This window comes from Macrosteles quadrilineatus, unplaced genomic scaffold, assembly GCF_028750875.1.
Source record: "Macrosteles quadrilineatus isolate MER2022 unplaced genomic scaffold, UCM_ALF_1.0 Scaffold_2__2_contigs__length_208266976, whole genome shotgun sequence".
In the NCBI taxonomy this organism is placed as follows: Eukaryota; Metazoa; Arthropoda; class Insecta; order Hemiptera; family Cicadellidae; genus Macrosteles; species Macrosteles quadrilineatus.
In genome coordinates this window covers 119424698-119436411 of record NW_026542595.1, presented here as the reverse complement: position 1 = coordinate 119436411, position 11714 = coordinate 119424698, and the positions used below count along the sequence as shown (strand labels likewise).

The following is an 11714-nucleotide window of genomic DNA, read 5'->3' as shown; positions in this document are numbered from 1 at the left end:
AGGAGGTATTTTTGTACTTCCAAGTAAATATTTACAATAAATTGACTGATTTGTTGGGATAAGTTTCCTATGTAATGGGATAAGGTGAGGAAGTATTTTTGTTTATCAAACTCGATGTTTGAAAAACTAATGACATTGATATTATGGAGTAGAATTGAACAGAAAGCTTAATACAAAAACTAAAAGAAAAACTACAAACTTTTTATTTAAACTGAATATAGCACATTTTACATGGAATTATGTCCATTATGTTCACAGTACAAACAACAATATTGTACAATAGCTAAAATATTATTACACTAGGCTATTAAATATATGAACACAATTGTAAGTGCCTTATCGTATCCTTATATCTAAGACACAGAGATAAAAATATTTTTTAATGATCTTTAAAACATTACTTAAAAAACAAGTTACAAGAATTTAATAAAGGTTACACATTTGATGTCATCTAATACATTTTTTTTACTTTTAGAGTATTATTGGCACATAATTAAATTTTTAGATACGGCTGTGGTAAAATATTTTTATATATCACAAAAGCACACAGTTGAAATATCTGGTTTTTAGTGTTTTATTGTATGATGCTTTATAGTAATGAGGAAAATCGGTTAACTTACAATAATGAAAAGCACCATTTCAAATTTCAATATTGGTAATAGTTATGTTTATGTAAAAAAAGATTGTGCTTCAAAATATAAAGATGTATTGTAATAATTTGAGACTATTGTTAATTTAAACATCTAATTAAGATTGAATTTATTTTAGTTTTTTTTTTATTTGACTGAAGCTTTTTTAAAAGGTTAATTTTTATTTTCCATTTATATAAAGGTTTATAAAAAAGATAGTTTACTAAATATTAAAGATTTGCTATTTATTCTAATCATATTACTATTCCACATTTATTGTGCCTTAACCATTGTTTGAAACATATTCTAACGACCCACAACAGTGTTACAAAATAAAGTCCTATATCACTGTAATGTGTAATTTTTCAAAATAGGTTGTATACACTTAAAATTCAAAAGTAACTTTTGATTCGAGGTTTTTTTGAAGGGATATAGGTACATATCGAATTTGAATTATTATTGTTACTAATAGAACAATTTAACATTTTGTATTTCATAGAAAAATAATATTTGATCAATCATGAACAAATTTTGCTTTTCTCTATTAATTAAAAAACTTACTTACATTACAGGACAGTTCCATATATTATCTAGAGGAAAATTGTGTTTTCAGAAGTTCATAATTATGAAATTAAGGGTTGAAATTCAAACATAGGCTGGGATAAAACCTGCAATCATTTTTAACACAAGGTTAGTTGAATAAAATTATATTTATATCGATTAAATTTAAAGTAAGAAAACTTCAATTTTATGAAATAGATTTGATTAATAAGTATGTCTTTTCCCCCCTTTGATATACCTATTTCTTCTATAAATAGTTTCTCAAAGCATGAAAAAAATATAAAAACTTAACAATAATATTTAAAAAAACTATGTCTTCAAAGGATACGAAAGAGGACATAATATGTCCCTTTCAAAAACAACACGACACGACTAAATCTAATATAATAAATAATTTTTCATGCCGATATTTAATGGGAAATAGACAAAGTCATATACTTGAATGTAATTAAATACAACAAATTAGAATTGGACTAATTAACTTGGTTTGTTAAAACTAATTTGTACATACAGAACGTAATATTTTAAAACAATTTTAAGTATTAATGAACTAGTATCTGGAAGGGAAAAAGAAGAAAACAGTTAAACTCTGCTTAACTGGAATTGGATTTTTACCAGTGTTTCAGAAAAATAAGATCTGAAAACGGAGTTCTACTGAACGTTTTTATAGCAAAATATTAAATTGAATAAATTAATACTTCCCCTGTATAGTATTGTCAAATACAAAAAACTAACTGAAAATCATACATATTTAATTCTGTAATTCAACATCCAAATTCTATTTAATTCTTCAAGAATCAAATTTGTGATGCCCCTTTAAAATAAAGTAGTTTAAACAGTATGTACATAACAATAAAAAATAATAGAGCAACAGAAAATAAACATATAACCTAACAGTAACAATGAATTTAGAATACAATCTGAGGAATCCCCCAAGTCGATAGAATCCTTTTATTTGTACAATTTACAATATTTACATGTAAACAGAGCTTTTTTGTACATGATGATCTGAAACTAACTTCTGAAGATCTAGTCAAGTAACACATTCCCAAACTGTCACTAAACAAAACCTATAGACTAGCCAATTTCAAACGGAAGTAAAAAACAATTTTTCTACTTATATTGACAATAAAGGATGAGTTTTATTTGTACATTTCAACGTCATTGCTAAACTTTAGGCAAATGAATATTGCATAATGAATTATAACGGTTAAGGAGTTAAATCGAGTATTATAAAACTGTAAAATAATAGTTAAAACAAAAATTAATTACATTTGAGATTTTACTCATTTTGGAATACAACATTAAAGACTTAACTCACAAAGACTAAAAACCTTTTTAACAAATTTATTTTCATCCACAAAATTTATAAAATTTGAAATTTTTAAGAGGTTTGGTTTGAAAATTAAAACCCTACTTAAAAGATCTACAAAAAAAAAAGATTTTGTTACACTATAGAACATGTTTACCTCAAAACCAAGAGATAATAAACTTTCAACATGTTGTTTGTTGAAATATAGAAAATTTACATTTTTACGTTTCTAAACTTTTCTTAAAAGCTTATCAAGATACACTTTACATGCCAAACAAATCCAAGAATTAAAACTGTAAAACCTTTTTTTCAAACCAGAAAATAATAACTTGTAATGCGCAAACAATGTTTTACTTTACCATCCAATCGCATAACGTTAACGCATAATCCAATATACGTTTTAAAACATTGCTTTGAAATAAATGAACAATTTTAAAGTCAGGTAACATTGTTTTTGTCCTAATTTAAAGATAATACAAAACTATTCTTAATAGGTAAATAATAAACAGTATAACTTTTGTACTGAAGAGTAATGGGTGTGTGAAGGTATTCAATGATATCGCGACAATCATACAAGACTTATCCTTAAAAGGAGAGTTTAATATGTAGTGCTCTACAAAATCCGGACTGTATTTGGTGTGAAGCATATTTGGATTTTGTAAAATCAGAATTTATTTGATTCAAATTGCTGATGTGAGCTAAAAGATGACATAGCTTACAGTAAGTCGACCTATCACTTTAGCTTGGTTAAAAGGTTGGTGTAATCTACGTATATCGGTGATTTTTGTCAGTGGCTTGGCTTGAGTTTACACCTAATTTGATAAAAAAAAAAAAAAAAAAAACTTTAACATGAGGATGAAGTGTGTAGTTAAATATACTAGGTAACACCGTAATGCACATTATCAGCACCAAAATCTCATAATAACCGGTGCTTTAGTGATAACAAAGAGTTATTAGAGATACAAAATACAGTAGGCTATACAGTAGGAAAATAACTTGAAAATTGAAATTCAATTTTTATCAGTCCACATTTTTGAGATCTAGATTTAAAATCTACTTTATATAGGATTAAATAATACATAATGTTACAACTTCTAACCTTTTAAAATGTGAATGTCATGGCACTGCATGTTTTGAACTAACAGAAACTGATGTTTACAATCTTGATACATTTGAACTGTGCAGCTTTTACAGTACTAAAAACTACATCTGCATTTTTAAGTACTTTTTCGAATTGGAAATAAGGTTATGAACAAACTCATTCATCAAAATATTCCGAATGTAATTTTGTTGCTTTGAATATTGGATAATGGATACATTCATACACTTATACAAAAATGTTTGAGAAAGATTAACAGACAAACTGAACTAGCAGACTAATAATTAATTATAAAATAATCAAATATCACATCCAAATTGCATGTAGTAGAAAGTATTAAAACTTATACTATGTAAACATTTCTGTTAAAAACCAAAAATGTAATTAACTATACAAATAAAAATACCAGACTTTTTCAATAAATTCAATAAATACCGTACAATTTGTGTATTCCGGCAAACAGAGTCCAACCAAATACTCACATGCCTTTAACATATTTATATTAGCACTCGTATTAGCTATTGAAATATTCTTTGAACTGATTTCAAATCATTAAAATTTAAAGGAGTTGTTGCACCTAGTTTTGTACTTTAAACATTTGATCAATGGAATACACCTGTAAAACATAAACACTCAATCACCCTACAATTCAGCCTATAATTAGTAGTTATAAACCAACTAAAAACAATTGAAGCTTTCAAACCTACAAACTAATACTTTAAGCAAGAAACAATTACATGTGAAAATATTGACACTTTCTAAACTTTAGAAAAAATGCAACTGCGTTAAGTGTCATGAATTACACACATTTTAATCAGCAAAATCAAGCTAAAAAAATAAATACTGTTAAACTAATTTTGTTTGTAAAGTTTCAGGATGGATAATCGAGACACAGATTAATAGGGAGGGAGGGGGGGAATAGTCAGGAGATACAGGAAAAGTAATTTATACATCATTAGAGTAAATTTTATGACTTAACTGAATGCTAAAACCAAAATGTTGACCTTGAACCCTAAACTCGGAAGATTACTGTGAAAATGGGTCAAGCTCCTTGAAAAACCACAGACAGCTACGATTGTCCTGCGTTTATGAAAAAAACTTTTGTTATGAAAACGTAGGAATTGTGACGAAAACTTCACATTTAGTTAGTCAAAAGCTAATTTCCAGTAGGGGTTTTTATACCTAGGATAGTTAAATTTATATTATATTGTTGTTTTGGACTACTTGGTCACTGCAAAAAATTAAAAATGCCTATTTTCAAACTGCTTAAAAATCTCATGATTGAGACTGAGAGAGCCTAAATACTTGAGATGACATAATATCACTGCCAAAGAGAGGCAATGAGTTAGTAACCCTTGCTGGACTATAGTGCTGATATCCACTGCTCAATTTGTGCATAGCGGACGGTTTTTTGGGATCCGCCGACGGTAGGCGGATATATCAGCTGATTATTACGGCAGTTATCGTTACCTATACTTGATTGTCTATAACATGATTAATCTTCATAAAAAATGTCAATATAGTCAAATGTATCTTTAACCGATGTACTAGGAATGTTTTTTAGAAGAATAAGAAATTTTGTTTGAACCATATAACGAGGAAGAAAAAAATAGGTATAAAAATATTTTCGACAAAAGTGTTGCATAGGTCAACTATTTACAACATTCTATACATTATAGATATAAAAGATATTTTTTAGTATCTATTTAAATAAAATAATTTTGCTGTCTGTATACATCGTACGATAGGCCGTCTAGGAAGGGTTAAAGGAAATTGGCCAACAAAGGAAGTTAGGTAAAAAATGTTTTTCCAAATTGAAGCTGAATTGCTTACGATACCAATGTTGGCGGGGTTATGACTAATCAGGTTCCATTTTTTCTGGTTTAATATTTGCTGTCAGGTCTGCGATGATCGCATTGAGATCTGTAGAATTATCAGTCCCCATCAGGTTACCTAGTTGTGAATCCTAAACATAAAGTATGGAGGAATGATTCTCTCAGAGAGTATGGAGCATTAATTAAATCAAAGAGTATGGAGCAATGTTTGACTCAAGAGAGTACGGAACAATATCTCACTCATATTGTGACAGTATGAAGCAATGATTAAGGGTGTAATATAGCAATGAATTAATTGGAGAGTTTGAACTATTTAGTAACTTTTTATTAACTAATAAGAATAAGAATCCTTTATTGTCATTAGACACAGATGTGCAATAGACATTGCCAAAGAAAACTATAAAATAAAAAATGTAACAGAGTCATGAACATTATCACAGTAGACCTTATGTAACAAAATACATGTAAAACTTAGCCTATATCACAGAAGAGATCACAGTTGTCAATTGAGAATAAGTATCATAAAATAAAAAATTGTTGAATAACAAATGCATGTTAGGCTACTTAATCTATAAAATCAGTAGCACTCAAATGTAAAAACTCATTAACAGAATTAAGTGGGTGCTTTAGAAGACCATTTGTTACGACAGTTTTAAAATTAGCAAAGGATTCAATATTCCTGACATGATGAGGTAGTATATTGTACAGTTTAAGAATAAGTTTAATAAAGACTGAGCTAAAATAATCCCGTTTCCATCAACAACAAGGGTAATGTTAGATTTAAATTTTCACAAAGAAGTGTAAAAGCTTACCATATCCGAGAGCCGACTCTCGTTGCCCAAATCTTTGATGTCCGTATCGAGATTGTTGAGGAATGAGAACCCACTGAGAGAAAGATCAGGGTCGGATGTTATCCACTGGTCTTTGGATACTTCACTACCATCCTGGCTGTCCAGCAAACCTATGAAAATTCAAATCATACAGTTTACTAATAAAAGTTACCATTTATCCTTATTATTTTTAGGAAAAAGCATTAAGTTTGGATTAACAGTGTCTTAGTCTAACCTCAGTGTCCGTAAATACAATAACTTATTGCTATGTGTCTGTATTTGGTGCTTTGTGTTGTGCCAGTTGGCTATCCTGTAAGCCATTTTAAAATTTCAAACTGTGACATCTTATTTTAAACTGTTGTCTTTGTAACTGCCCTCTCCTTCTGAAGAAGCCTTTGGAACAGAGGAAATACCAAGTCTTTTGTGATTATATAATTTGTTTGTAGATAGATAGATAGATATTTATTGGCACAAAACGTACAGAATATTACAGGATGTATGTACAGGTGCTTCGTCATAAATGACGAAGCTATTTGTGCTATTTGTGTATTGTATTAACCCATTGAGGAAGGAATTAATGCGCTGCCTGCAATGCCCTTGGTCAGCAATTGATTTTACCGAATTTGTAGACTTTTACTCAAATTGTTATATAGAAAGAAAACCTTAGGTAATAATTTAATAACTCTTTTGCCATTTTGTTCACAATACAATTGTCTACAAAAAAATTGTAGTTTTTAGTGTAAAACTTTAAAAATAAAATTATGAAAAAATGTTTAAAAATTGTTTTTAAAAGTAAACTTTATTTACAAATTCCAAGATTAATCCAGACAACAAATGACACTATCAATCATAATAAGTATTAACATAGAAAAAACATTTTGTTTTACCAAACCACAGCTCATTTTGGGTGATATCTGGTTTCCATGGCAACACAACCTTTGTGGTTCCAAAAAAAAAGAGATTAAATATGCAAAACAAGAAGCAAGATATAAACATTATAAAACTAAAAAAAACTTTATAAGAAAAACTAGGCTTGTATGTTGGATTCATAGTTAGGAAAGTTAGTAAAAAATTTTAACTAGTAAGAAATTATTAGGTAGTCCCGTAAAAAGTAACTGATAGAAGTTATTAGTTAGTTGGTTGAAAAACTAACTGATAGAAAATAAAGTTAGTTTTTGTAGAAGTTAGCTGTTTGTTGGACAGTTGTTTTAAAGGATTTCGTAATGACACATCTTGGTTACTTATCAATACTATAATACAGTATGAGTCTAGTTTGAGCACAATGATTAAAAAACGGCTGCTATGATTTCTTCCAATTGCAATGCTATTGGGGGAGAATTGCTTATATAATACATTTGCATTGTAAGATGTATTATTAACCAAAGGGATAATAATTGCGTTACTACAACAGAAACAAATGAAAATGAAATTGGGAAAGCTAGTTAAAAATTCTATCTAGTTAGAAGTTATTAGTTAATCCCGTAAAAATTAACTGATATAAGTTATTAGTTAGTTAGCCAAAAAAACCAACGAATATTGCTATTCGTTATTCCCAAGTACGGTAGGATTTTGGGTCTGCAGCGGCCAAACGAGTAACGCTTGTAAGTCAGTGCCTATGAGTTAACCCTAGTAGTGGCCAACGATTGTAATACGCTCGTTTGCCGCGAGGCCTAGAATGGCCACTAGCGTAATACGATAGTATGGGCTGAAATTTTTTTTAACAGTAAAAAACCGCTTATAATGAACTCTGATGTGAATAATATATATATATATATATGACTTTTTTGGATACCTTACTTCATTAGATTTACATGTAAATATCATTATTAGTAGGCCTATACACATATATTATATAACTTTTTTAAAACACAAACTAACACTGTACGGTTTTCAATTTTTCCGGTTCTCCGTTTGTTATTATATTACGCCTAAAAAACTTACAAAGAAAAAATATTTTCCTAACTTGTTATACAGGGTGGTCTGGACCTAGCGTTAAAAATTTTTTTGGGTGGTAGACCAACACAAATGTGACTCAAATCCACAATTTAAAAAAAATATATTCCATAAACCCACTTGCAGAAACATTATTTTGATTTTTTTAGAAAAACCTGTACATTTCCACAACATTTTAAAATTCCTCTAGTATTTTCATACATTTTTATAACTTTGACACTACCATCATATTCTCCATTAAATTCTATGTAAGAATAGACAGCTTTTGGTGAGCCCAAAGCTTCAGAATTGCTATTTAAATTGATTAAAACTAAGAAATTTTGATTTTCCCAAAAAAAGGTTAAAAATAAGCCTACAGACACTTTTTTTTAAGCAAAATAGTAGAGATTAGCAAATTGCTACAAAAACTTCTCTAAAATCTTAGCTTTAAAAAAATACGATTAGGCATTTTATTTGCTTCCTTTTAAGTACAGCTATTCCAGTTATAAAAATTGAAAACAAGGTTTCACTCGAACTCCATTAAACGCTAACAGCGGTTTTCCAAACTCTGTAGAATGTCACTTAATTATCTAGCAAAGAGATAAATAAATAATTTTAGTTTTAGATTACTTTTTTTAGTCAAATAATTACAAAATAACTTAGGGGCAAGGAAAAGTATGTTATTTTCCACTAAGATAACTGAAAGGTTTTGTCCAGTATCTGATTACAGCCTACCTTATCATGAGATAAGCTTGTATTGACTGATCCAGTGGATAAAATTTTAATAGATTTCAGTCATTTACTCGTTGTTAGTTGTCTGAAGATGTCCTATTCAAATCAGGAATATGCGGAAATGCATTTTATATATGGTTTCTGCAATGGAAATGCAAGTGCGGCTCAAAGGGAGTACACCATTCGCTACCCTGGTAGGCGCATTCCCAGTACGCAAGTGTTTGTGCGGCTGCATCAGCGATTGGTAGAACGTGGATCCGTACACAAGGAACGTAGTGTAGCACCGGTGGAAGTGTGCGTTGAAGAACAAATTCTGGACCGAGTTAGTGAAGACCCGGAGATAAGTAGCAGAAATCTTGCTAGTGAAATCGGTGTAAGTAAAACTAAAGTTTTATCTATTTTGCACAAAAACAAACTCCATCCTTACCATTTCACAAAAGTTCAAGGCCTTGAACCCAATGATCATGGTGCTAGAGTAGATTTTTGTCGCTACCTCCTGAATTCTGACATTGAACATACCACTTTTTCAAAAAGATTTTGTGGACAGATGAAGCTCTTTTTACAAGACAAGGTGTATTCAATTTTCACAATATGCATATGTGGAGCACTGAAAACCCACAGGCAACTAGAGAAATGTCCTTTCAAAAAAGGTTTACAGTAAACGTTTGGGCAGCTGTGATTGGTGATCGCTTCTTAGGTCCCCATATTTTTCAGGGAAGTTTGAGTGGAGAGATGTACCTTAACTTTTTGCAACACGATCTGCCTCAAATTTTGGATGTGATTGATCCTGTGCTCCGCCAAGATATCATTTATCAACAAGACGGAGCACCTCCTCATTTTACGAATAACGTTCGAGATTGGCTGAGTGCTAACTATCCCACATGGATAGGACGAGCATCCTATCTATCCTGATCTAAACCCCATGGATTTCTTTGTGTGGGGATACATGAAGTCTAAAGTCTATGCAACTCCAGTCAATAGCGAAGAAAAACTTCTAAACAAGATCCAAATCGCAGCACAGGCATTAAGGGATAAGCTAAGCCATAAAGTGACTGTTAGAGGAATGCGGAAGAGAGCTAGAGCCTGCATCAGAGAGAATGGAGGACATTTTGAAAATAAATTAAAATGAACTTGCATTTTAGTTTGGTTATCAATCCAATACTTGTAATTTGTTTTGAAATTGTCTAGATACAAATTTTGTTGCAGCCTCATGCTGTTTCTATAATAATAAAAACTATCATGTGTGTCTTTTTGGTTTGTTATAGTGTGTTTTTTGTTTTCCTTAAACCGTGTTTTCCACAGTTATAACTGGAATAGCTGTACTTAAAAGGAAGCAAATAAAATGCCTAATCATACTTTTTAAAAGCTAAGATTTTAGAGCAGTTTTTGTAGCAATTTGCTAATCTCTACTATTTTTCTTAAAAAAAGTGTCTGTAGGCTTATTTTTAACCTTTTTTTGGGAAAATCAAAATTTCTTAGTTTTAATCAATTTAAATAGCAATTCTGAAGCTTTGGGCTCACCAAAAGCTGTCTATTCTTACATAGAATTTAATGGAGAATATGATGGTAGTGTCAAAGTTATAAAAATGTATGAAAATACTAGAGGAATTTTAAAATGTTGTGGAAATGTACAGGTTTTTCTAAAAAAATCAAAATAACGTTTCTGCAAGTGGGTTTATGGAATATATTTTTTAAATTGTGGATTTGAGTCACACTTTTGTTGCTTTACCACCCAAAAAAATTTTAACGCTAGGTCCAGACCACCCTGTATATTTCTATGTAGGGAATTAGATTGTCTACTAAATGTTTATAATGAATTTCCCATAAAAAAATCTGTAGGATAAATTTTACCCAGACTGCTTTTAAAATTTCAAAAAGAAACTTTAAAATTTTTTTATTCTTTTCACTTAGCTTAACCGAGAAAAAAATTTTCTAAACCATTATTATATTACTATTTCTAGAATTTCCTGTTCTTTCCGAACAAAAGAAATATGAGGTTGGCTAAGTTTACTTCTACAGTTGAATTTTTACAAATTTTCAAAAAAAGGTCTGCAAAATTGCCAAAATGCCATTCTATACTTCTAACATTGGCCACTGCTAGGGTTAAGTAAACAGCTTAACCAAGCTCTTCCTTAAAAAAAAATCCTAATTACAATCACTTGTACCATCTCGTACAAATCCATGAGCTATAGTTAAAGATGATATTAGTTAAAGATGTTTCAGCACAACATGTTGACACCTGTAAAGTAACATGTGATGTCAACACTGTTCCCTTTACCATCAATACACACAGCATAAAAACAGTAAAATCCTGCACTTACCTCGGAAAGAAGGTACCGGCGTGGAGAGCCGCGAGGACCCCGCACTGAGAGAGGGAAGCGAGAGATCGTCCAGCAGATTGCTGAGAGAAGGGGGTGAGGGGGGTTGAGTTTCGGAGACAACATTCTTCACCACTACTGTGGGAGTGACAGAGGTGGCGGTAACTAGGGCTACTGGCGCTACCTTCACATCTGTGGAGAAATACATCATTGTAACACGGAAGTAGTTTTGAGATCTGGCAGCTTGTGTAACGAATACACTAACATTTTTAAAGTAAATCCATTGACCAGCCAAAATAATGGAGGCAAGTGGCTATTTTGGATTAGGTACCAATTTTTTTGATTAGTCAATGGTTGGAAGTTAAAGGATGTTTCGGTCAAAGAGATATAAAACAGTTGTTTTACGTTATTTTAACCACAGTAAATTTAAAACCATAAATTGTAGAGATAAAATATATATTTTTCT

At 30.5% G+C, this 11714-nt stretch overlaps 1 protein-coding gene across 4 annotated transcripts in view; it reads right to left on the bottom strand.

The window, feature by feature from the left end:
- Positions 1-256: 256 nt before the first annotated feature.
- LOC128987086 (protein cramped-like) overlaps positions 257-11714 on the bottom strand; it is a 31836-nt gene continuing 20378 nt past the window's right edge. For 2 of the 4 annotated variants that reach the window (XM_054407781.1, XM_054407782.1), the window contains exons 13-15: positions 11252-11440; positions 6249-6397; positions 3362-5567 (exon numbers count right to left, since the gene is read on the bottom strand). In XM_054407781.1, coding sequence (XP_054263756.1) covers positions 5460-5567; positions 6249-6397; positions 11252-11440 — 446 coding nt within the window. In that variant the 3' untranslated portion in view covers positions 3362-5459. Of the gene's footprint in view, positions 1298-3361; positions 5568-6248; positions 6398-11251; positions 11441-11714 lie in introns of those variants that run through there. The other 2 variants (XM_054407784.1, XM_054407785.1) reach the window with 2 other exon arrangements.